Source organism: Sorex fumeus, unplaced genomic scaffold, assembly GCF_029834395.1.
Source record: "Sorex fumeus unplaced genomic scaffold, SorFum_2.1 ptg000010l, whole genome shotgun sequence".
Classification (NCBI taxonomy): domain Eukaryota; kingdom Metazoa; phylum Chordata; class Mammalia; order Eulipotyphla; family Soricidae; genus Sorex; species Sorex fumeus.
In genome coordinates this window covers 31,404,515-31,431,456 of record NW_026606067.1, presented here as the reverse complement: position 1 = coordinate 31,431,456, position 26,942 = coordinate 31,404,515, and the positions used below count along the sequence as shown (strand labels likewise).

At 39.8% G+C, this 26,942-nt stretch overlaps 2 protein-coding genes across 2 annotated transcripts in view; both read right to left on the bottom strand.

The window, feature by feature from the left end:
* Positions 1-26,942, bottom strand: part of LOC130019997 (EGF-like and EMI domain-containing protein 1) — a 745,638-nt gene that overhangs the window by 540,537 nt on the left and 178,159 nt on the right. The gene's annotated exons all lie outside the window — the stretch shown is intronic.
* On the bottom strand, positions 1,386-3,290 carry LOC130019973 (mediator of RNA polymerase II transcription subunit 15-like). The gene is made up of 2 exons (XM_056110570.1): positions 2,745-3,290; positions 1,386-1,501 (listed from the first exon to the last, which is right to left on the bottom strand). Exons 1-2 carry the CDS (start codon positions 3,187-3,189, stop codon positions 1,386-1,388), a joined length of 561 nt encoding a protein of 186 aa, XP_055966545.1. The 5' UTR covers positions 3,190-3,290.

The window sequence follows — 26,942 nt, the reverse complement described above, 5'->3', positions numbered from 1 at the left end:
TACTTGCAGTTAAAATTGTCTGGAAATATATTCCCTAAGAGCTGGCAGATGGTAGCAGAAAGTCCTCACCATGATAACTTTTAACACTGAAGCTTAATTGATATGCATTAAATGTTACACACTTAAAGTGTACAATTTGATAAGTTTTGACATATGTCTATGCTCATAAGACCAACATCAAAATCAACACAATGAATAATTCATTATCCCCCAAAGTTTCTACAGTCCCTTCATAATCATTTTTTCTCCAGCTCTGCTGCATCATCACCTTCACATGACAAATATATGTCTATTTTCTGTGACGGAGTATCAATTTTTATTTCCTATAATCTATATAATAAAAGCATATAGCACACTCTCTTTCTTGCCTGGCTTATTTTATTCTTAACCATTAGTTTAAGATTCATTCAGGTTACAAATATGAGTGGTTCATTTCTTTCTATTCCTGAGTAGCATTTCATTGTATGATTATATTGCAAGTTTTCAATTTCTGTGCTGAACTTTATATTATTTATCCGATTATATCTGTTTAAATAATGCTATTTTAAACATTATTTTTATGAAGTAAGCTTTAATATTTCTGGGGCACAAGCATGTGTTTGAAATTTTTAAAAATTTCCAAACTCTTTCCAAAGCCATTGAATCAATTTACATTTTCATCAATGTATGAGACTTTCATTTCCTCAACATTCTTGCCAGTGTTTTAAGAAAGATATTTCAGTAGATAAGTAGCATCAGTTTTCATTTACCAAGAATCTTTCCATATACTTATCTGCCATCTGTATGTCTTCTTTTGTGATGTCTCTGGTCAACTTTAAAACTTGGGGCCTTGTAGTTCTACTTCCTTGTGTCCTCTGTCATAGAGGCAGGCAGGGGGTAAGGGCTGGGGGGTGATGGGAGAGAACCTGGGGACACTAGTGTTGGGAAATGTACACCGGTGGAGGGATGGGTGCTGGAACACTGTAAAACTGAAATCCAATCATGAACAGCTTTATAATGATCTATCTCACGGTGATTTAATTAAACAGCTTAAAAAAAAAAAAGCTTACACAAGTATTTATAAAAAAAAAAAAGAAAAACAACAACTTAGTGCCAAAGATACAGCTTAATAGGCTAAGTGAATGCTTTGCATGTGGAAGGCCATGGTTTGATCCCCAGTGCTGGTGCTAAGCCAGGACATTAGGACGAGCCTCTGGACGCTGCCCTGCAAGCAGGAAGCAGAACCGAGGCCCCACTTCTCACTAAGTGGGCAAGCTAAAAACCTGTGAGTCCCATGACCTGGAGGAGTACAGCATGCTCTCATATGCCTACCTACTCATACACCATCTTGGCAGTACGAGGCAGCAATTTTCCCCTCTCTTACACATCCTTAACTGGACTGACCTTCAAGTATCAGTATGAGCCTTCTCTATGTCCCATGTGTAACCAACGACTAGAATGTGGGGGAACGTAATCTGCAGAACCTTTGTGTCCAGTTCTGACTGGACATCTTCCTCTGACACTTTTAATCATAACAACATAGCACTGACAGCATAGCTTTGACAAGACAGTGTACACCTTGATGTTCTTTTGACGAATGCTCATCCAATAACTGCTTGTACTCTCGTTAGTGAGTCTCTGTGATGAAGTGATTAGGATGTAACTGATAAAATATAGAATCAAAGGAGGCCTCTGGCAGTCACTCTTGGCCTCGAGCCAGAATGAGCTTTGGCCCTCCGTGCTCTCTGCATTCCTCTCGTGTGTTCTATCTCACACTTCCGACCGAAAGAATATTCATGCAACACCCAGTAATACATAGGCATACCAAGAGTGACTCTGAACACCACTGCATATGACCCAAAACCATTACCAAAACCAAAACCCAAACAAAGTAGATTGTTTTCTTATTGCTGATTGTTGATAAATAAATATATACATATATATATTCAGGATTCATATTTATCAGATTCAAGCTTGCAAAAAATTCTTATACTTTTATCTTTTATTCTCTAAACAGCATTTTTCTGAGACTAAAGCTTTTAATTTTATGAAATTAATTTACCAGTTTGCTTTATTTTATTTACTTTTATCACCCCAAAAGTTGCTCAGAAGGCTCTAAAAAATTCATCCTCCTGGAGATACTTGCCAACCATGTTGGTGACTCACTGGGAGTCCATGAGATAGGGCTTCACAGGCATTCTTATGCTCAGGATACCCAGCCATCTGACATGGCTACCCTGCCAACACTTGTGCTAGGAATATAACACTTTACTTTCTCCAAGCCTGGTTCTATTCTACTGACTGATTTTGGAATCAAATATAAAATACCTAACCAAAATATAAAATGCCTTATCCAAGTTCACAAAGATATTTTCCAATGCTTTCATCAATAATTTTATAGATTTGTTTTATTTTGATATCTGTGTTATATTTAGATCTATAATTTATTTCAAATTACTTTTCTATTGCACATGGATAACTAACAATTTTTATCATTTCTTTTTGAAAATTAAAACTTTGCATCATCCAGAATGGCTTCATATCCTTTAAAATACCAATTGACATTAGTTCTTTGTGTAAAACTAGTCTTATGTCTCTTTATGATAATTACTTCTGTCCAAAAATATATCATAGATATAAAGTAAGTCAAGGAATTCAATCCAAACTATTTTTCATTTCCCCTTCTGATTTCTCTTTTGACCCGTATACTTTTTTTTCAGTTTCATAATTTTCACTTTATTTAAATTTCTTTAATTTATTTTTGCAGTGGACAGTGGACACAACAGCCATGCCATGTGGGGCCATCCCGGAGGTGCCAGGGGGAGGTTGCCCTGACAGGGGCATTGGCTGCCCCATGGCACCAAGGCCTCCCATGCTGCCCAGGGACTGTCCTGGGCCCCGAGACGGCATGCCGATTCCAGCTGCTCCAGCAGGGCGTCCACCAGTCAGGCTCTGAAGCGCATTCATAGGGTCACTGACGGAAGCTTGAGATTTCTTGTTATGGATGTCTCGGAAATGGATGATGAGCCTGGCCACAAGAGAAAGGTACTCGTCCCGTGTCTTGGCCTTCAGGAACACATGGCTCTCCATATCCTTGCTGGATTTACTGTGGGCCACGCCAGCTTTTCTCATGGCATCCTCGATTTGACTGACCAGCTTCTGCCGGAAAGCGGCGCTCCGCAAATCGGCCTCCTGCCCCGAAACGTCCATCCCGGTGTCCGAGGCCCCGCTACCCGCCACCCACCCGGCCGCCGCTCTCGCTGCCGCAGCCGCTGCCGCCGCCGCCGCCGCCTGAACCGCAGCGCCAGGCCCAAACCCGGAAGCGGTCGGCGGGGCCCTCGGAAGACCGCTTTTTGAAGACCCACAGAACAAGCCGTCGCCACACTCCAGGACGCTTTCCGGACCCGCGCGACAGCTCCGGCCGAGACCCACGCACAACTGAAGACCCACAGAACAAGCCGTCGCCACACTCCAGGACGCTTTCCGGACCCGCGCGACAGCTCCGGCCGAGACCCACGCACAACTGAAGACCCACAGAACAAGCCGTCGCCACACTCCAGGACGCTTTCCTGACCCGCGCGACAGCTCCGGCCGAGACCCACGCACAACTGAAGACCCACAGAACAAGGTAAGCGGAACTCTCTGAGATCTTGGACTCCAGGCTCGGCGGACCCAGGGACAGAGCTTCTCTGCTTGCTCCCACCACCACAGGTGACAAAGGGATTCTAATTAGGAGCCCCACCCTACCCTGCCCTGTCTGCTTCCATCAACCACCCAGGGATCGAATTGTGCACAGGAGACCCACCCTACCCAGATAAATATCCCACTGGCAGACTTCCACTCTCGACACTACTTCCACTACCCAGCCGTCGCCACACTCCAGGACGCTTTCCGGACCCGCGCGGCCGCAAGCGGCCGCGCGACACATCATAAGACACTAAATACCCGTCTTCTGGAATTGTCGTACCATATTTGATAGGGTTCAAATATGGTAACACCTACAAGGGTGATTAGAGGTCACCCCAAAAGCCTCTATACCTCTCAGAAAGACTGGCAAGCTACCGAGAGTATTCCGCCCACACGGAAGAGCCTGGCAAGCTATCCGCTGTGTATTCGATATGCCAAAACCAGTAACTACAACTGGTCTCATTCACCTGACCCTGAAGGCTTCACCGACATGGCAGCACTGAGAAGGATGAGAAAGGAGAGGCCGACAAAATCTCAAGGCCGACCTAGGCTGCCACAACGAAGGAAGACAAAAATGATCGTCTGTACTTTCAATGCACGTACGCTAGCATCAGATGCATCCATCGAGGACCTGATGGTACAAGTGCGAATGATCAAGTACGACATCATTGGTCTGACCGAGACAAGAAGACACGAATCTCACCATGCCGTTTTCGACACTGGAGAAGAATTGTTCCTCGGAACATGCGATAAAAGAGGTGTTGGAGGCGTCGGTGTCCTTGTCAACACAAACTTGGCCAAGAGCATTGATTCATTTGAATGCCTAACAACCCAAATCGGACGTTTACATTTGAATAGATGTGGCTCACTGCCTGCAGTTTCTATCTTCGTTGTCTACGCACCAACATCTCATTATGATGAAAGAGAAATCGAGAAGTTCTACATGGAGCTAGAGAAGTTCTATAAAGAAGACCACACCTTCTACAAGATCATTGTGGGTGATTTTAATGCCAAGATAGGACCGAGAAGATCAGCTGAAGAACTTCACATCGGAACCCATGGCCTAGAATGGAACGAACAGGGTGAGAGACTGTCTGAGTTCATCATGTCGACCAAGACCATTCATGGTAACTCACAGTTCCAGAAGGCAGAATCTAAACGATGGACATGGGAGTCTCCCGGTGGACGATTCCACAACGAAATAGACCACATCATATTCAATCGACGGTTTTGCCTGACTGATGTCGCTGTTGTCCCAAAATTTCGAACGGGATCGGACCACCGTCTCCTTCGTGCAAAATTCTACTTCACAGAGCGGGGAGAAAGGGCTGCAAAGTTCAAAAAGAGAACTCCCAGAACGACCACCAACTGGGAACTCTTTGTACTATTGCGGCAACATGGGAAGATGCCATTGTTGACAACATTGACGAGGAATACGATCGACTGGTTCAGCACCTCCATGAATGTGCGAGGAACGCCAAGAGAGAGATAGCCACAAAAAGTCGCCTATCTTCGAAAACTCTTGAGCTAATTCGCCAGCGTGGTTTGGCGCATGCCTCAGGCAACCGCAAGCTAACGTCCGAGCTTGCAAAGCAGTGCAGAGATGCGATCAAGGAAGACCTCAAAGGGAGAAGAGCAGAAGTACTGGTAGATGCGGCAGAAGCCGGGAAAAGTATTCGTAACGCCCGCCTGTCCTTCGCCAACTATAAGACCAAGATGACTGCCCTCCGACGTCCTGATGGATCCATCACATCCTCCAGAACGGCAATGGAGAAGATTATCCATGACTTCTACTCAAATCTCTTCGATAGCCATGTCCACTTGCCGACATACCAAATTCCACAGGATGGGTATGTCGTTCCCAACGTTCTCCCTTCTGAAATCCGACACGCCGTTTCGTCAGTAAAGAAGCAAACAGCACCCGGCCCAGACAAGGTCAGACCTGAACACCTGAAGAACCTGCCGTCAGTACTCATCAATACACTGGCTCGGCTCTTCACTCGCTACCTGTCTGAATGCAAGGTTCCGTCCCAATGGAAAACCAGCAGGACCGTACTACTGTTCAAGAAGGGAGACATCCATGACATTGGCAACTATCGCCCGATCTGCCTATTGTCTGTCATCTACAAGCTGTTCACTCGAGTCATCCTGAATAGGATTGGCAGAACACTAGATGAAGGACAACCATGCGAGCAAGCAGGGTTCCGCAAAGGATTCAGCACCATCGACCATATCCACACGGTAACCAAGCTCATTGAGGTTTCTCGGGAGTTCAAGATGCCGCTCTGCTTAACGTTCATTGATTTAAAGAAGGCCTTTGATTCTGTTGAGACGGAAGCGGTCATTGAAGCCCTAGCCAATCAGGGCATTCAAGCCCAATACATCAGGATCCTCCGTGAGCTGTATTGCGGATTCACTACCAGGATCTCACCATTCTACAAAGAAGTGATCGTTGATGTCAAGAGAGGGGTGCGGCAGGGTGATACCATTTCACCAAAACTCTTCAGTGCCACCCTCGAGAACATCATGCGACGACTGGAATGGGAAGGAATGGGAGTGAAGATAGATGGTCGGCAACTACACCACCTCCGCTTTGCTGATGACATTGTTTTAATAACACCAAACATCAGCCAAGCGGCACAAATGCTGGCCGACTTTGACCGTGAGTGTGGAAAGGTAGGACTACAGCTGAATCTTACGAAGACAATGTTTATGAGAAACAGCCTTGTTCCTGATGCCCCATTCGCTCTCAATGGAATGACCATCTCCGAATGCAACAGCTATGTGTACCTAGGTCGAGAGGTCAACATGACAAATGACCTGGCACCCGAGCTGCGCAGGAGGAAGAGAGCGGCTTGGAACGCCTTCAAGAACGTCGAAGAAATAGCTAAGAGGACGAAGAACCTCCGGCTCCGGGCACATCTCTTTGATTCCACTGTTCTTCCTGCATTAACATATGCCTCAGAGACCTGGGCCCTACGCAAACAAGATGAGAACGCCATTCAGGTCTCCCAAAGAAGAATAGAAAGAGCTATGCTTGGAATATCACGTTTCACTCAAATGAGAGAACGAATCCGGAGTTCTGACATCCGTCGACGATCAAGGATCAGGGACGCTGTCTCATTTGCCAAGGTGTCGAAAATCAGATGGGCTGGTCACGTAATGAGATTTAAAGACGACCGTTGGACTAGAGCTGTTACTGATTGGATTCCACGGGATGTCAAGAGACCGCGTGGCCGCCCACCTACCAGATGGTCAGACTTCTTTGTCAAGGTCATGAACGATCGGTTTAAGGCCCTCCATGTTCCCGGAGCGAAGAGATGCCATTGGGCTACACTAGCACGCGACAGGGACAAATGGAGACGTTACTGGCGCCCGCTCGAGCAAATCGACGACTAACGGGAAGTTAAGTGATTAAGTGATTAAGTGATTTATTTTTAATTGCCTCTTTTGCAATCCACAACATCCAAAAGGAGAGAGATAACAAAAGGGAATGACCTGCCACAGAGGCAAGGTGGGGTGGGGGGTATGGGGGGAAGGAGGGATACTGGGATCCATGGTGGTGGGAAATGGGCACTGGTGGAGGGATGGGTATTTGATCATTGTACAATTGAAATCCAAACACAAAAATTTGTAACTCTACAACTGGACCTGTATACTTTTTAGAAGTGTGCTCTGATTGATTTGAAAATATATGGGAGACTTTCCAAGTATCTTTTATTTAGGAAGGTTGGGGCACACTTAGCAGTGTTCAGGACTTACTACTGGCTCAGTACTCAGGTGTCACTCCTGGCAGAGCTCGGGATGCCGTAGTGAATGCCAGGATTTTACTGAGCTGGCCACCCGCAAAGCAAGCAACTATATACGCTATATTGTCTCTCTAAAGTTCTCCAAATATACTTCTATTGCCATCATTACATTAAATCCCATTGTTGAAAGAGAATGTATTTATATGACTTGAATATTCTTAAATTGAGACTTGATTACCTAAATATGCTTTATTTTGTTCATAGTCTGTCATTTGACAGAAAGATCAATTACATAGCAGTAGTTTGGTTTTCAGGTCTTGCTTTTGTGGTGTATTAGTTCCTACAATTACTTTTTTAGTCTGGTTGGTAGAAACTGCATCATTTCAGATGAATTCTCTACATGACTTTGATGATCAGCACTCTGATTTGAGAGGTACTATTATTTCTCTGTGGAGTTTTCTCTCTAGTACTTTTTCTGGGAGCTCTAGCCTACTTAGTATCTGTGGACTGCCAGCCCTCTCTTCTTGGTCCATGGAAAATAATGGGTTCAGTGTGCATTTCTTTTCCGTGTTTAATGGTCTGACATCTCTCCAGGCTATTGACTGGAACAGACAAAAGCAACACGTCATTAGTTTTTGTCTTGTTTTGTTTTGTTTGCTCAGATTACTGGATACCACAGACTGTTGTCCCATATCTTTTTTTAAAATTTTATTGAATCACTGTGAGAAAGTTACAAGCTTTCATGTTTGGGTTACAATCACACAATGATCAAAAACCCAGCCCTCCACCAGTGCACATTCCCCACCACCAATCTCCCCAGTATATCCCCCTTCTCACACTCCCCCTGCCTCCATGGCTGACAATATTCCCCATACTCTTCCTCTACTCCTGGGCATTATGGTTTGCAATACAGAATACTATGCAGCTGCTAGAAGAGATGAAGTAATAAAATTTGCTTATAAGTGGATAGACATGGAGAGTATCATGCTAAGTGAAATGTTGTCCCACATCTTAAAAACTATTGTGTCACATATTTCTTTTTTGCTATTTGAAAGGAATGTTTCAGGCAGGGTCCCAAATCCAGTTTCCACCTCTGTATCTTTAACAAAAGTGAAAACTTCCTGAAATGAGATTTTTAAAATAATTTAAAATAAGTTTATCCCTTTTAGTAGTTCGTTACAATATAGTCCTGACAGCAATGATGAATTTCTAATTTTCAATAGAAAGACAAGTCAAAGGTACTTTATTTAACTTGTTGCAGTGTTACAGAGGCAAACAATCCATGAAAAATCCATTCTAGTAACTAAAATTTTTAAAAAGTAACAAAATTAGAGATAATCTTTAATCTGTCTCCCATTTTAAATTTAAAAACTTGTAAGAAGGTTAGGAATGGTTGAAACAGTACATAAAATGGTAAAAAAAAAATAAGAGATGCTCTTATCTAGAAGAAGGATAGAGAAGTGTAAGTGGCGAGGAACACGAAGTACAAAAAGGAGGAGTGTCTAGAATCCCCATTATACCTAGTGCTTCTGTATGGTATTAAAAGACATCTCTTTGTAACCTTTGCCAGAGTCACAGATTATCAAAGCCAGTATTTAAGACATTAGGTATAAGCAGAAACTTGCAAATATCACTGCCCAAACCTGTCTAATCTCTTTGTAATGTCTAATCCATACTTCATACCCAATCTACTCCTCTTCATTATAATATAATATTACCTCTTTCATCGAAGATAAATGTTCTTAAAAGAAAGAAAAAATGTAAATCTATAACTTTTGGGGGCATAAGGGAGTGTTTACCATTAATCTTCTAAGTCTTCATACTATTCTTTATTAATATTTGCAACTACAGGGCACTATTTGTTGAAATAATAAAATAAGCCCCTTTCTAATATGTTGTTAGATTATGTATTATACAAAGAGATTTAAAGTATGTAATTATATAATATATTATAAAGATTTGGGCTAGAGCAATAGCACAGTGGTAGGGCGTTTGCCTTGCATGCAGCCAAAATGGCCAACCCAAGTTCGATTCCTCTGCCCCTCTCGGAGAGCCCGGCAAGCTACCAAGAGTATCTCGCCCGCACAGCAGAGCCTGGCAAGCTACCCGTGACGTATTCAATATGCCAAACACAGTAACAAGGTCTCATGATGGAGACCTTACTGGGCCCGCTTGAGCAAATCAATGAACAACGGGATGACAGTGACAGTGACATTGACAGTGATTATAAAGATTTAATCAGAAGGGCAAATGACCTCATTCTTTCATAAATGGGTAACAGAAAAGCAAAGAAAGCAAGGGAAGAGACAAAATGAAAAGAAAATAAACCTCTGGACTCAGACCACAGCACTAAGATTATTGGAGACTGAAAAAGGGGGAAATAAAGGAGTCCAGTGTACAATGGTGGGAAAATATTGGGACTTTGGTATTATGATGTGGCAACACATTTTATATGTAAAATTGTGTCCCTAAAATATATACAGTATTGCAAATGATTGTTGCCTCAATTAGAAAGTTTAATAATATAACTTTGTGTGTACTTAAAAATCATTTTTAAAAAATCATTGTATTTTCAAAATCACCCTGATCTAGAAAGAAAGCTCTTATAATTTAGAACAAGGAAAAAGTTGGTCACATTTTTACAAATGTGAATATTTCAATTCTATCAGGTATCAAACATAACCCGCTGTGTTGAACACTTCCCTTTGCTGCTAGAAGCTCAGAACCAATATAATCATTAATGGACAAAAATACATGGCACACATGTCATCCCACCTGCTCCTCTTTCAGACATCATTAATCAGGCATGACAGGACTTCCCAGATGAACCCACTTTTCTCAAAATTTCTCTCAACATTATATTTTATGTATCTACGGCTAACTGAGCAGGACTCCCACATGGTATTTTCAAGCATCTCAGATGATATCTATATTTGCTACCCTTCCTGCATTAAAATACCTCATTGTTTTCTATTTATATGATAAATTTATTGACATACGCGTTTTGTTCCTCTTATTGTCGCTATAATTGTTGCTTGCTGCTATTGTGGTGGAACACACATACATTGCTCAGGGCCACCAGAACCACTCCAGGAGGGACTGGGGGACAAAGCTCAAGACCTCACACATGCAAGGCATGTCTTCTACACCTTGAGAAACAAACATATTCCAATACTTATGGGTTATATTTTTTGAATCACAGGTACACCAAATTCTTCTTTGATTGGAAATTAAAGATAGCATAGTTCGCAGGAGTGCCAACGGTTTTGAGTATCCTTATGAATGTGCATAAAAAGGTATGCACATTCCTTTTTATTATTCTCAGAATAATAAGAATATCAGTAAAACACAGAAAATTAGAGAATAAGAAGAACATCAGCAAAACACAGAAAATTCAAATAAAATGAGGTTTAAAACCTATATACTACTTTGTACTAAAATATGCGTTCAGATATGTGTTTTTATACACAAATGTAATAAATACTGTGCGGTTCTTTATGCAAGCAATGACTATATCGAGTGGGCCCAGATAACAAGCAAATTGTTTAGGTGTACAATAAAATGTGTACAGACCTGAAACTCTGTAACTAGGGCCTTACATTAATTTCCATGATTTCTACTGCATTTTTAAAAGTGCTACTCTCCACCACTGTTATGGTTTCCAGTCCCCCACCCTCCTCCCTCCAGAACTCTGTTGTGGTTAGTTCACTTCCATACACCAGTTCTCAACTCCGCTGCCTTGTTATTCCCTTAGCATGTTTATTTAAATCCCATACGAGAGAGATTGTTCTGTGTCTGTCTCTCTTTTCTGACTGACATCACTGAGCATGACATGCATCAGACCCAGCTATATGGAATAAAATGCATTGTTTTGTCTCTTCTTATAGTCTAATAATTCAAATCATTAAAAGAATACAGAAGGATGGGAATGATCATTATGTAATGAGCAAGGGATCAATATATCAAGAAAAACCAACACTCTTAAACATATGCATTGAATTATGGTCCAACAAAATATTTAAAACAGCCACTAACAGACATGAAGGAAGACATTTACAGCAACACAATAGTAATATGAAACCTGAACACTCCTCTATCACTTCTAGACACATCAACTAGGTAACATAAGAAAGACTGACCTTAAAAGAAGAAATGGAAGACATAGCCTATTAGATATGCAGAGGGTCCTTCACTCTCCAAAAGTTGAGTGTACATTCGTTTACAGAGAATAATGGAAATTCTCCAAACTAAGACTACATCCTGGGTTAAAAACATATCTTCATAAAAATTAAGAAAACAGAAAACATATCACTATTATCTCAGACTAGGAGGCTTCAAAAATGGAAGTTAAACGTAAATAAAAATGGGAGGAACTAAATACAGTATAAAAAAAGACTACTTAAGACTGAAAAACCAATGGGAAAAAGGAAATAAGAGAAAATAAAAAGATTCCTAGAAACAATTGAGAATATACACAAGTGTTACTAGAACATACTGCACATACCAAGCATTGTTAGGAAAAATCATAACAATGCAAGTACTCATTAGGAAATAGAAAAAGGTGGAAATAAATAACCTGACAGCATAGCTTAAGTACATATAAAAAGACAACCAAAGAACCCAAAGCAAGCAGAATAAATGACATAATAAAATCTGGAAAAGAAATCAATGGAATGAAAACTAAAATAAAAAAATCAAAAGATCAATGAAACAAAAAGCTGATTTTATTAAAGAATAAGTGGTACTAACAAACCCTAAAAACTGTGAGTGGTGAATGGAAAGCTGTTGCAATAGAAGTGACAGGCATTCAAAGGATAAGCAGAGATTACTATGAAAAGTTGTACTTCATGAAACTGGATAACCTTGAAGAAATAAGAACCACTGATACTTCTTTAGGTGTTACCCTTGGGTTTTTTTTTAAAAATTGAATCAAAGTGTCACAATGATATACACATTTGCAAAGTTGTTCATGACTGGATTTCAATCATATAATGTTCCAAATCCCGTCCCTTTACCAGTGTACTTTTCCCATCACCAATGTTCCCAGTTTCCCTCCCGCTCCACCCCCACTCCCCACCCCACCTCCCACACTGGCAGGCATGTGTTCTCTCTCTCTCTCTCTCTCTCTCTCTCTCTCTCTCTCTCTCTCTCTCTCTCTCTCTCTCTCCGCCCCCTCCCCCAGCCTTATGGTTTGCAACAGGTCTATTCCAGGTCTATTCTTTTGGTTATCACTTTATAACTGACTGTCCATGATCATTATAGCAGATATTTGCCAGCCCTCACTAGTTAAATGTTCGAATAATGATGTATAAAACAAAAAATCACAATATTAACTACCTTTTGTGGAGAAAGGATAAAATAATTCCTGAGAGACAGAGCCTGTGAGTAGTCACCAAAGCATTTTGCCAGCAAAAACAAATACTACACTGCCCTATTTTTGTAGAAAATTTTGGCAAAGACTAAGTCATCAATATGAGCAAAGATATATAAGTAACTAACTATATGTATATGAATATGTGTAATTTCCAGTTTGGACCCTAAAGGGGTGAGAGGTGCAGGGAGGAATCGTGACTCAAAAAATATCACAGAGAGAAAAAGATTTCTTAGATTATTTTCTAATGAGACGAACACTCTGGTGAAACATAACAATAGAATGGGAGAAACTGTACCTTGAAAATTTTGCTCAGCAGAGCTACCGAATCTACTTAGGCTCCTACAATAAAAAAATAAATATCATGGATTAATAGATAGTATAGATATGTTACTTACTTTGTACATGAATCACCCTGGTGCAATCCCTAGCACTGTATATGGTACTCCAAACATTGCCAAAAGTTATCCCTGCACATAGAACCAAGACTTAGCCCAAAATACCCATGAATGAACTAAAAATAACAACAAAAAAATTAATGTCTAGCTTATCTCAAAATCTATTATTGTGACCTTTGTCAAGCTTAGTGAAAACAAAATACATGTCAAACATAGATGAAGGTATAAATTAATAACTGATAACTATTATCACAAATAATAATTCTCTGATATATTAAAACTTTCTACTTAAAAGCATTATCACCCCTAATAATTTATTTAATTCTTTAAATTATAATTGCTATAATTCTGCCATACCCTAGATCCTTAATAACTTTGAGGGTTCAAATAATACTCAGGAACACATGAAACATCATATCTTTGTAAAGATTACCATTTATTTTAGAAAATTTTCACATTTTACTACTATATAGTTCACCTAAAAAAACAGAATACCCTGTTAAGAAAAGACATTAGTATGACACGACAGAATAAAAACAGGGATCTGCAAGAACCAGTACATGAGTACAGTAAATTGCATGTTATATGTTCATTAATGGATGGTTTCTATTATGACTGTTTTTCTTTTAACTGGCATAGTTGAACAAAAGGGGTATTATTCTCATCAACCACTTGGTTAAACTCAGGTCTAATTTGTTAAAGAAAAACAAGCCAATTTATTCTGCTCCTTTATTAAACAATGTTCTACTTTATAAAGACTTAAGCTAGAGGTAGAACTTGGGTTTACAATTTCACCTATGACTATCATAATATAAAACTTATAAGTTTTTTTTAATTTTAGTAATAATTAAATGCCAGAGTCTAAGTGGTAAATTAAAAACTGCTAGTGACACATCTCAGCCTGAACAAGTTCTTTTTTGCCAGAGAGCTAAAGAAAAGAATACAAACAATTTCTCAGTTCAGATTTTCTAAAAACATTTTCCACCAGAGTGACTCCTTTGTTATCTCTAGGTCATTTTTTGCTAAAGAGAAAATGAAAGAGTCTAATTTACTCTGATAGTTCCTATGACATCTGCCTCCACAGTAGGCGTTCCCCTCCATGAGAAACTACTGCAAACTCTTTCAAAATGCCTAAATGATAGAAGGTATGTGAACATGGATGGCAACAACCCAAGAGTCATCATGGTCCTAAAAACATGACATAAATACAAGCATGAGCATGCCGTGTCTCTCTGCATCTCTCCATCTCTGCTACGTGGTACAGAGTAGAAGTCAGAATTCTCAAAATATCCTAACAGGCCTCTGAACCTTGCACACCATCATCTCTTGGATCCTATACCTCCGAAGCCATCCCTACCCCCGTATCTCTCTCATGGCCATGCTCACTACCATCTCTCAGATCCTATACCTTAACAGCCATGCCCTATCCCCTTGGTTCTGTCTGTGTTAGCCTATGCTTTGTCTAAGATCCCATAAGTTCCCACTGATGAGTCCTCCACTGGTTGTTTTTTCTTTCTAGAATGTTCTCCCAGTCCCTCTCCTCAAGCTTTCTGAGGTTTAAATAACTCCCACTTTACCAGTGCTACCTTTCTGATCAACTACCACCATTCAAATCGCAAACACTGACTCATTTGCCTCATGTACCTATTCCTCTTGCCATTTTTTTCCTTTTTAATACTTATTACCAATAAATATCCTAGAATTTTTTTCTTTATTATTGGTCTTGCCATGCACAAATGTGTGCTCCTTTAGGATCCTATATCCCCAAAATTTAGAACAGCACCTGGCACATCAGAGATTCCCATCAGACTTATTGACAGAATGCACAAAGTGAATTGATCTAATTCTTCGTAATCATGGCAACAACGCTTCTTCAGCAACCTTGTTCAGTTTCTGGTTTAAAAATAATTAGATATAAGACATATTCCCACATAATTAAGCATTGGCACTAACTCGAAAGCACCCTTAAAGACAAAACAACATGAAATATGAGGGAACAGACAAACAGAGAAGGGAAAATGAATAAACAGACTAGGGAGAAAAAGACAGTCCAACTGTAATGTTTGTGTAATCACCAAGCGACGAAGAAGCCCACAGCTGACTCTCACTGCTTGCGTTTGGTGGTCTCAGGCTGCTCCCCCACCCAGGCCAGCCAATGCCATGGGCAGATAAAGGAAGAAATGAGGGCCAGGCTGCTTAATGATCAGCTGCCATTTGTTCCATGCTCCCCACATGCGTGTTCAAGTTTCTGATCCCCCATCTTCCATTAAGCCCCTCATTCCTGTCTCCTCCTGTCTCCCTCGCTCATCTCTCCAACCAACATATCAAAGCCCTTCCTGATCCCTGATCAGGCTCAAGGGCAAAATTACCACTTAGGGTTTTTTCTCCTTTCCTTAATATCTTAATTAGCATCTTAATTTTACTTCTTAACATTATTTTGTACGGATACAGTAAGAGGATACAGAGTCTCCTGCCCCTGTGCCTGGCTGTCTTCACTGGGGCGCCTTGGAGGGGAGTGGGGTGAGTTTCCCTCTCTACCCCGAGCAGAGCCCCGGTAGCTGAAGACCTCCGGAACCAGCCACAGCTGTGCTCAAGAATCCTCTCTGCATGCTTAGATGAGCCTAACACATGAAGGAACTGGCAGAGGAACCCAGGTGTGTGGGACCTGGGTCTGAGATCTCCAAGTCTGCTCAGATTGGGACTGAGCCTCCTCCACCCAGATCCCCCATCTTCCAGTAGCTAGAGAGTTACACCCACCAACTGCCCCCAATACCGTGTAATTCCATCAATACCCAAGATCCAGAGACTATAAAACTAAACTCCTCAAAGTGCAGCCGCACGGCTGTGCTACTTCTTATTGTCTTGTTTTTGCTATCGGAGAACTCGGCAGGCTACCAAGAGTATTCTACCTGCACGGCAAAGCCTAACAAGCTCCCCGAGGTGTATTCGAAATGCCAAAACCCAGTAACAATGATGGGTCTCATTCCCCTGACTCTGAAAGAGCCTCCAATGTGGCACTTGCTAAAATCTCAGGGAAAGGATGAATGGAAAGATTACTGGTGCCTGCTCAAGAAAATCAATGAACAACTGGATGGCAGTGGCAGTGACAGTGACAATGACAGTAAGAGATACATTAAGCTTTTAGGTTGGCTCTCCTGGGGACATCTCGCTTAAGATCTCAAACTACAGTGCTCAGGCCAGATTAATCTTTCCTAACCCTAGCAGGGTCCTAATCCAACTGTTAATTTTTGGATCATGACAGAATTTGTCCATGACCATGCTCTTAACTTATAGTTAAGTATTATGGCACTTTGACCTGGTCCATTTCAATGCCAGGGTAGTTCACAGCTTGCCCTGGGTCCATCCAGTTCCTTGCCAGGACCCTGCTTTTGGAGTGCTAGGAAGTAAGGGCAACTGAGGCTTAAGTCGAGAGAACAGATGCCCAGAAGTGAATATCATTAGAAGTTAATTAACTTCCAAATTACAAAAGCATAGCATTAACTGTCTTCATGTATCCATACAAGGACATTACTCTAAATTAACTATGCAAAGGACTTAAAGAGAAGAGAAAGCAATATTTACAAGTTAACAGAGTCTGATTAGGAGATATAGGTGATTGACTGGTTGGGAAAGCAGAGCACAAAGAAAGGGCTACAAATAAACACAAAGGAATGGGAGCACTGTGATGGGAGTAACCCAATAAACCTAAGCTCTTTGTGGCAAGGCAGAAAGGACAAACCAATGTTATCTTACATTTGTCTGCCTTTGATTTCAGTTTTATACATCATTTAATATAATTTAATATTTAATAACTGTCAAAAAATCTCCAAATAAGCAACAATTAAAGTCCTATTTAAATAACTGGTAGTTTAGGGAGATTAATTATTGTTCAGAACAAATTAGAACAATTTCCCATATCTTTGATAACTTCAAATATTCTAAGCAAAGTTGAAGACCTAAGGATCCACACAAAAATGACAAAAACAAACACCTCATGCTAAGTTCATAAGAAACTATTGAGCAAGGAATATTTTCATCTTTAAGAGTCATTTCTATAGAATTTTGTAGAGACATGAATGATGACACGAAAGAAAATGTCCTAGTGACAGTACTAGTCTATAAAAGATTCTTTATAGAAATATTTAATATACATAGTAAAAGAACAAGTGTTTGACAAAACTAGAACATAGTAGGTAGCATTTTCTGAGATGACATTTGATCATAAATGTCACATTTATCACAATTGGGCCAGAGAGATTGTATACCAGATAAAGTATTGTATACAGAGCCAATCTGGGTTCTACCAGGAATAACCTCTGAGAACGTATCAGGAGTAAACTCTGAACATATCTGGGTATTGTTATATTCCCTAAAAGAAAAAAATTATTACTTATGGTGCTATTATTATTAACACACCTATTTTCCACAGCATCAAGAATAAAAGGGACTCTTAGACCTGTGTCCACAGGACTGTCTGTGAACATCAAGAACTGGTTAACCCACCATTTTGTTTTCCACAGGTGTTGGACAAGTCAACATTCCCATCAGCAGTGGACGAGGGCTCCTTTTCGACACATTCTTGCCAAAAGAGAATGTTCTCAAAGTTTTTGATATGTGCCATTCTTGCTGGTGTATGATGATATCTCATTATCATCTTGATTTGGATTTCTCTAACAGTAAATGATTATGAACATTTTTTTCATGTGCCTGTTGTTCATCCATCATCAGTCTTTCTCAGTAGAGTATCTATTAATTTTCTCTCCCCATTTTTTGATGAGGCTTCTAGATTTTGCTGTTGATCTTGTTGACCTTTTTGAGTACAAGCGATAGCAGAGCGAGTAGTATATGCCTTGCATGCAGCCGACCCGGTCAATCCAAGTTCGACTCCTCCACCCCTCTTGTGGAGAGCCTGAGAGCACACAACAGTTCTACAAATTGATTGACTTAAAAGAAACAGATATCTATGGTTTTAAAGGTGTTAAGTCCCAAACCAAACTATGCAAAAATTACCTTATGAAAATTATTAGTCTTTTCTATAACTTTATCCTAGCTTTTGGTGATGTTTGAAAACTATTGGCATTTTGGCTCATAGACAAATTCTTTCAATATCTCTATATATACATACATATATAACACCCACCACCTGGCCCCCTGGCGCCGTGTAATCCCATCAGCGGCCAAGACTCAGAGACTTTAAAATCCAGAACCCGGAACCGCGCGGCCGCATTCGCGGCCGCGCGACATCTTAACAGAACTTTTTTTTTATGACATCTTATTGTCTTATTCCTACTTTGGACAAACTTGCAGGCTATTGAATGTAGCCTGCCCACAGGGCAGAGTCTGGCAAACTCCCCGTGGCTTACCAAATATGCCAAATACCAGTAACAATGATGGGTCTCATTCTCCTAAATAGCCTTGAATATAATCTCAGGGCAAGGATGAAAGAGACGTTACTGGGGCCTGCTCGAGGCAATCGACGAATAACAGGATGATGAAAAAAAATACATACATATTTATGTCTTTTGTGTTCCTTTTTCTTCATATTTATGCCTAAATTTTGCTCTTTCATTACTAATGTGCCAATGCAGTAGTCATTCTACTCCAGTATAACTTCACTGTAGTTCAGTTAGATATAACTGCAAACGTACAATTTCCAAATAAGGTCAAACCAACTCCAGATGGACAGACTTTGGGGGATAATATCTTTCATTCCAGTGCTAAATATAAAGTACAGCCATGCACTCTAGAACTTTTTCCAGCAGATCCTTGGCAAAATTAAATATCTGGGGGCTTCGAAAGGGAAATATTTAAAAACAGGTGAATTCATTTGGAAACTTATATTTAAGCATTTTTAAAGGAATTGCTTCCACAGTAAAGTGAAAAATATCTCTGAAAATGTTTTGAATATTTTAGCCCCCTAAAAATGATTCTCAAATGAGACTGCTGTGTGATGGCAAACACCTAAAGAAGAAAGAAAATTCTAACTTGAAAGTGAAACATTATTTCAACTCGAAGAGTGCTTCTATGGAAACCATTGCATTTTGTATTTAATGTGACCTCAATATCTGAAAAGCACACCAATTAGTAATTAAAATAACATGGTATTGGAATGAAGACGGACCCGCAGACCAGCGAAACAGAGCTGAATATCCTGACACAGATCTTCAAATATATGATCATTTAATATTTGATAAGGGAGCAAGAAATATGAAGTGGTGCAAGGAAAGCCTCTTTAACAAGCTATGCTGAGAAAATAACAGCTTAATGCAAAAAGACTCTCCTTAAACATCTATCTAATGCTATGCACAAAAGTCAGAATAAAATAGATTAAAGAACTCAACATCAGATCTGAATCCATAAGGTGTATGAAAGAAAATATAGGCAAAATCATTTCTGATATTGAAACTAGAGGCAATCTTCAAAGATGAAACACCATTGACCAAGCAAGTGGAAGCAAAAATAAGCAAATGGGACTACATTAAATTATAACGCTTTTGCACCTAAAAAAAAACCAGTGACCAAGATACAAAGACAGCCTGCAAAATGTGAAAAACTATTCACCCAATACCCATCTGATAAGAGTGTTAATATCAAAGACATACAAGGCACAGGTAGAACTTTACAAGCATAAAAGCTCAAGTCCCATCAAAATATGGGGAGAAAAAAATGAAGAGAAACTTCCTCAAAAAAAAAAAAATTGAGCTCCCATTTGACCCAGCAATACCACTCCTGGGAATATATCCCAAAGAGGCAAAAAAGTATAGTCGAGGTGACATCTGCACTTGTTTCTTCATTGCAGCACTCTTTATAATAGCCAGAATCTGGAAAAAACCTGAGTGCCCGAGAACAGATGACTGGCTGAAGAAACTTTGGTATATCTACACAATGCAGTACTATGTAGCTTTTAGAAAAGATGAAGTCATGAAATTTACATACAAGTGGTATTACATGAAAAATACCATGCTAAGCAAAATGAGTCAGAATGAGAGGGATAGACATAGAAGAGTGCATTCATCTGGGGAACATAAAACAACAAAATAGGAGACTAACACCCAAGAATAGCCCAGAGAAGTACCAGGAGGTTCACTCCATGGCGTGGAGGCCAGCTGTACATGCTAGGAGAAAAGGCAGCTCAGATAGAGAAGAGAGCACCAAATAAAGAGTGTTGGGAGGATTCTCCCAGGATGGGATGCATGCTGAAAGTAGACTATAGATCAAACATGACTGCCACTCAATGCCTCTTTTGCAAACCACAACACCCAAAAAGAGAGAGAACAAAAGGGAATGCCCTGCCACAGATGCAAGATGGGATGGGGGGGATGGAGGGTGGAAGGGGTACTGGGATCAGTGGTGGTGGAAAATGGGCACTGGTAGAAGGATGAGTACCCAATCACTGTATAATTAAAACACAAGCACATAAATGTGTAAGTCTACAACTGTATTTCAAGGTGTTTCACTAATAAAAATTAAAAAATAATATAGCAAAAAAAATAATTTTTCTCCATAAAAAAAGAAATTTGAATGGACAAAAGGCACATGAAAAATACTCTGCATCACAAATCATCAGGGAGATTTGAATCAAAACAGCAATGAGATATCATCTCATACCACTGAGACTGGCACATATTCAAAAGAAAGGAACAACCAGTGCTGGCACAGATGCAGGGCGAAAGGAACTCTAATTCATTGCTGGTGGAAATGCCGACTAGTCCAGCCTTTTCGGAAAACAATATGGACATTTCTCAAAACACTAGAAATTGAGCTCCCATTTGACCCAGCAATACGGCTACTGGGAATATACCCCAGGGGCCCAAAAACATACAGAAGAAATACCATCTGCACTCTTATGTTCATTGTGGCACTATTCACAATAGCCAAAATATGGAAACAACCTGAGTGTCCAAGAACAGATGACTGGATAAAGAAACTATGATCATCTACACAATTGAATCATCTACACAATGGAATACTCAGCAGCTGTTAGGAAAAATGAAGTCATGAAATTGGCCTATAAATGTATGGACATGGAAAGTATCATGATGAGTGAAATGATTCAGAAAGAGAGGGACAGATATAGAATGACTGCATTCATTTATGATATACTAAAAGGAATAGCATGAGACTAATATCCAAGGCAAGAGAAAATGGGGGCCAGAAGGACTGGTCAAAGGGTGGAAATTACCACAAATATGTGGGGTTTGGAGGGTAGTTAAGCTAGAAAGTGCAGTATGACAACCGCAGTTGGAAATAATCATACTGGACAAGAACTGAGTGTTGAAAGTAGGTAAAAGGATATGCATGATAGCCTTCAGCATGTGTACTGCAAACCATATTGCCTAAAATGAAAGAGAGGAAAAAGAGAGAGGGATAGAAGAGAGGAGACTGTCATAGAGACAGACTGAGATGAAGATTTGGTGGGGTGGTATGAGGGAAACTTGGGACGTTGGTGCTAGGAAATTGTACACTAGCGTAGGGATGGTTGTTGGAACATTGCATGACTGAAACCCAATTATGAATAGCTTTTTAATGCTCTATCTCATGGTGGTTCAATATAAATCAATCAATCAATAAATGAATCAATAAAGCATACTAATGCATATGCAAAGTCTGATTTTTATCTCTCTCATACTAATAAAGAAATAAAATGTACCATAATCTTCACTATTTAATTGCCCTCAACATTTTATTAAGGAATTTTACTCTAGACAATCAATGTATCTATTTTTTGAGTTACTTGATAATGAATAAAATAAAAAGAATTGTAAGATGTCAAAAGTTAGGTTAATCCACTGATCTGATTTTTTCAAATGAAAAATTTAGATAGCAGGTGCATTTAAGCATTCCGGTTAGACCGCTCTTACAAACTTTTAGATTTACTACATTTGACTAACCCAACCAAAAACAAACTCAATTTTCTCCCCAAAAAAACCCTTTTTTAAACTAATTTTTAATTGTCTTTAAATATCAAAAGACAATTATGGTATGATTAATATAGTCAATATCTGAACTAATGATGATTAAGTATTAATTAATTAATAATAATTCAATACCTGGATTAATATTTAATTATTCAAATATCTGAATTTTCAGTGAGAAGGATCACTGTAGGATGGAAGTGTAATCCTAATTAAAGAATCTTGCTTCGTATTAAGACAGAATTTTGAGTTCAGATATAAATGCTTTCTTTACTTGAACCCAACAACAATTAAAAGAAATTTACACATATGTTGTGAGTCAATGTTACATAATATACTTAAAATATGAAAGGATGAAACTGGATTCAGAAACAAAATAAGCATTTTGGAACATTAACACAAATAGTAGTAGTCATCAGATTCCTAGAGAGTAGAAAACAATACAAAAGAAGTGAATGGGTCCAAAGTGCTCAATTAATTTCAGATTAGGTTATGAAACCAGAGATTTCCTTCCTTCATTCAAAGACCCTTGACAGTGTGGTGGACATTAAGAGTCTAACAAGGAAGTTGAAAGTCTATCAAGGAAGTCAGGACAGTAAGTGATAGTAGGCAGTGAACCAACACTGCTACTCGTGGTGGCCCTGATCCAGTCATTCTCTGACTCAAAAATAAGACATGACTTTACCAGTACTCTGCAGTTCTGCAAACCCAAGACATAATATAATACCTAGTTCTAAGCTGGAGCGATAGTGGTAGTTTGTTAGTCAATGAATAAAAATACGCTATATTAGCACAGTGGTAGGGTGTTTGCCTTGCGTGCAGCCAACCTGACCAAGCCGGGTTCGGTTCCTCTGCCCCTCTTGGAGAGCCCAGAAAGCTACAGAGAGTATCTCGCCCGCACAGCAGAGCCTGGCAAGCTACCCATGATGTATTCAATATACCAAACACAGTAACAAGTCTCAAAATGGAGACGTTACTGGGCCCGCTCGAGCAAACCGATGAGCAACGAGAGGACAATGACAGTGACAGTTCTAAGCAGGGAGGTCCAGGGAGATTGATATAGAAATAGTAAAAGCTGGTAGACAAAGAACATAAACTTAGAGAATATTAAAAACAAAAATGAGGAGCTAGAGAGAAAGTACATCAGGCAGGGTGCTTATCTTACATATGGCCAACCTGGGTTCAATCTCCAGCACCCATGTGGTTCTCCAAGCCCCAGAACCAGGAGTATGCACTACTATAGTCAAAAAAAGCAACAACAACAGAGAAACAAAAACAAATACAATAAAAATGGTACTCAATTGAGTTAGCAAACAAAAATCTCAGTATTAGGAAACTGCCACAAAGGATAGTTGAAATGCTAAGCAATAGGAAAGAATCATCTGAAACTTATTTATAAATAAGGTTGTTCAAAATACTGTTAGAAATAAAAAAATAGAAGTAAAAAAATTTAAATTTTTATAAATCAACAACAGAGGATTATAATAACGAGGTATAAATGCTGAAACAAAAATGCGGTCACTAAAATTAAAACTGAAATGCGACTAGATCTTAGCTGAACATATTTTCGAGAATATTCAACTTAATTACTGTATTGAGAAAGGTAATAAAAAGAAAACCACAAAAGATAATTTTTGGAAACATGTCAAATAGGTTGAAAAACAGTGTTATTCTGAACAGGATACTTATATTGTACTAAAAATACTTTTAAAATCTCAGTGGCTTAGTAAAAGTTTGTCAGCTATTCAAAGACCATTTCCATTGAAAGAAGGAAAGAGGCAAAAGAGAGGTTCAGGTAAACCGCACACAATCCCTCTAGCTCAGCTTGGAAATATCGCATATTATTTTATTTACATTTTATTGGTTGCCATTATCATATTCTTGTTATTCACTGCTAGGAGCAAAAATCAAACAACATCCTTTTTGATCTCATTGATGTACATGAGCACTAGTAACAACACTGTTCCCCACACATTGCTAATAAGCAAAACTGTATTCCCAAAAGGTGAAAACTTGGAGAAACTTTGATTTATTAGGAATAATTTACCATTAAATCCTTCGTAATAAAAGACCTTAAAAATAAGACAAAAGAAAGGCTGTGTCAAGGTGATGGAAACGAAGCCTGGCAAACTGCATGAGGAAACAAGGAATCAGAACAGAAATAGCGGGAAGTTCTGTAAGAGATCCCAAAACGTCTGTGCGGGGACATGGGAGTTACTGATTAGGCAGTCACTGGGCTAAGGGAGGCTGGTCGCAGAAACTCATGGTGTGGCTAAGAGCAGCGAAACTACAGGTCTTAGTCAGCCCCCTGGGTCTTCAGCTGTCCAGCAGTAAAGTTCCTAGTAAGAATGGGGTGAGAGGTGGGAGGAGGAAGACTCAGAAACATACAGAAATTATTACTAATGGACTCACGTGGGAAGCACCTCAGGTCAAGACTGCTTTCCCTCACCCCCTACCCCCATTGCCCAACCAAGCCTTAACCTTGAGACAAAAGTGGAAACATGGATCTCTGTAATCTGGAACATTCACAGTTTAAGGATTATTTTGGAAGGGTCACAATGAGGCAACGGGAACTACAGCACAAAAGTCATACTGGTGAAGCACAGAAACCCACTGAGCTCAGAGGGCAGTCCTGACAGCATTGCGAGCATCAACCAGCTCTATATAACAACTCAGGGAAAGGCTTCGGAGATAAAGGAGATGTTTAATGAGCTTAAGGAAGCTATTGTGAAGCAGTCAATAACGTATAGGAATGAACCAGAGGGTAAATGAGAAAACTGTAAACAGAAATGTTAGAACTGAAGAGCTTGCTGTGTGAAATAAGCTGGAAAAAAAATAACCAACAACAATGAAAGGTCTCAGTAAGCAGTGACAGCAGCTGAGAAACAAACTGGTGACCTAAATGATAGAACACAAGAAATCTCCAACAATAGAAGATGAAAAAATCTGAAGGGAAAAAAGGAACAATATACCAGAAAATTACAAGACAAGTTCAAGAGGTACACTATAAGAACCAAAGCAGTCCTGAGGAATGGGAAGTCAAGGTCAAAGAAGAATGCCTCCCACACAAATCAGAAGAACTTCCCGATTGAGAAGCTCAGCCATTGTCAGTGTTGTGCTGTGATATTTCATTATGATCTTGATTTGAATTTGCCCAGTGGAATATCTTTTTCTTTTAATGATAGTTCATTGTGCAGAAGTTTTTAGTGTGACATAATACAAGCTGCTTGGGGTTTTGTTTGTTTGTTTTATTTATTTAGGTTAAATGACTACAATTCTGTTAACTTTATGGTTTTAAGAAACAAAATTGGCAGAATCTCTTGCCTCACGACTGCCTGTCTTCACTGGGGCCCCCTCAGAGAGGGGCAAGTTGAGTCTCCCTCCCCACCCCCAAACAAAGCCCTGGAAGCCAAAAACCTCCAGAACACAAGCACAGCCATGCTCAAGACCACTCTCCACACGGTTGGATGAGCCTCACCCAGGAAGGAACCATTGGTGGAACCCAGTTAGGCGGGACCCATGGCTGAAATCTCCAAGCCTGCTCGGATTAGGACTGGGCCTCCTCCATCCAGATCCCTAGTTTTCCAGTAGCTTGGCAGTCACACCCACAAACTTCCCCTGATGCCATGTAATCTCATCAACGATCAAGATCCAGAGACTATAAAACAAAATTCCCAGAAGAGAGCAACACAGTATTTCCTGGAGCAACCTCTTACACTCTAGCCCACTGATGTACCTAAAGCAGCACACGTATGTTTTGTTTTAATATACTTGCTTGTATTCTCTTAAATGGGCTTAAATGGCACGAGAATGAAATCAACAACCTTCACACACTTTCCTCTTACTGTGGTCAGAAGATGCTAGTTGGGTGGGTGTTTGAATACTATCTCTAACGAACTATTGTGAACTACTTTATGAAAATAAAATGTATAAAAATCATAAAAAATAATAAAAATAAAAAGAAACAAATTTACTGCACCTCCACTATCACAGAAGTGCCCAAACCCTCCACCACTGTCTCTGTACCACCTTCAGTCTCCCCCCATAAACTTCTCCCATTTTGCAACCAAAGCCATGAGTTTGTCCACTTAGATATTGTCTGTTTCTCATTTTATTTCTCTATGTGCCACAGATGAGTGAAATCATCCAACATTTATTCTCCCTATGACTTTTTTCACTTAGCATGATGCCCTTCATTTCTATTACAGTTAGAGCAAACTCTAAGATTTATTCTTTCTTAAGGCTGTGTAGCATCACATATGTATACATACCACAACTTCTTTATCTACTCATATTTAACTGGACACGTGGGTTGTTTCCATACCTCAGCTATATACTTCGTGATGTGATGAACATAGGCATGCATGTGTCTTTTGCAATTAATGTTTTGCATTTCTGGAATAGATGCCAAAGAATGGTAGGAAGTTGTATGTTAGTTCTGTAAGAAGTCTCCATACCACGTTTCCTAAAGGTTGAACCAGACAACATTCCTTCCCCAGGTGAAAAAGGGTCCCTTTTTACCACATTATCTCTAATAATGATTCTTTCTAGACTCTTTGATAATGTCATTTTCACTGCTATTATATGACATTTTATTGCAATTTTGAAAGAGATTTTTATACTAAATTTATAGTAATAAGATTTTGTATATTAATTTCACAGACCTAATGTATCAGTAAGTGAAGAAAACAAGATTACAGAGTCTCCTGCCCCCGCGCCTGGAAGCCAAAGACCTCCAGAACCAGCCACCACCATGCTGAGACCACTCTCCACATGCATGAAGGTCCTGGCAGAGGAACAAAGGCATGCAGGTCCCGGGGCTGAGATCTCCAAGCCTGCTTGG

Bases quoted from the DNA above. Each gene is read 5' to 3' on its own strand.
- LOC130019973 (XM_056110570.1), bottom strand. From the start codon at position 3,189: ATGGACGTTTCGGGGCAGGAGGCCGATTTGCGGAGCGCCGCTTTCCGG. The intron at 1,502-2,744 runs GCAAAAATAAAT...TATGATTAAAAG, and splicing joins TGTTGTGTCCACTGTCCACT to TGTCAGAGGAAGATGTCCAG.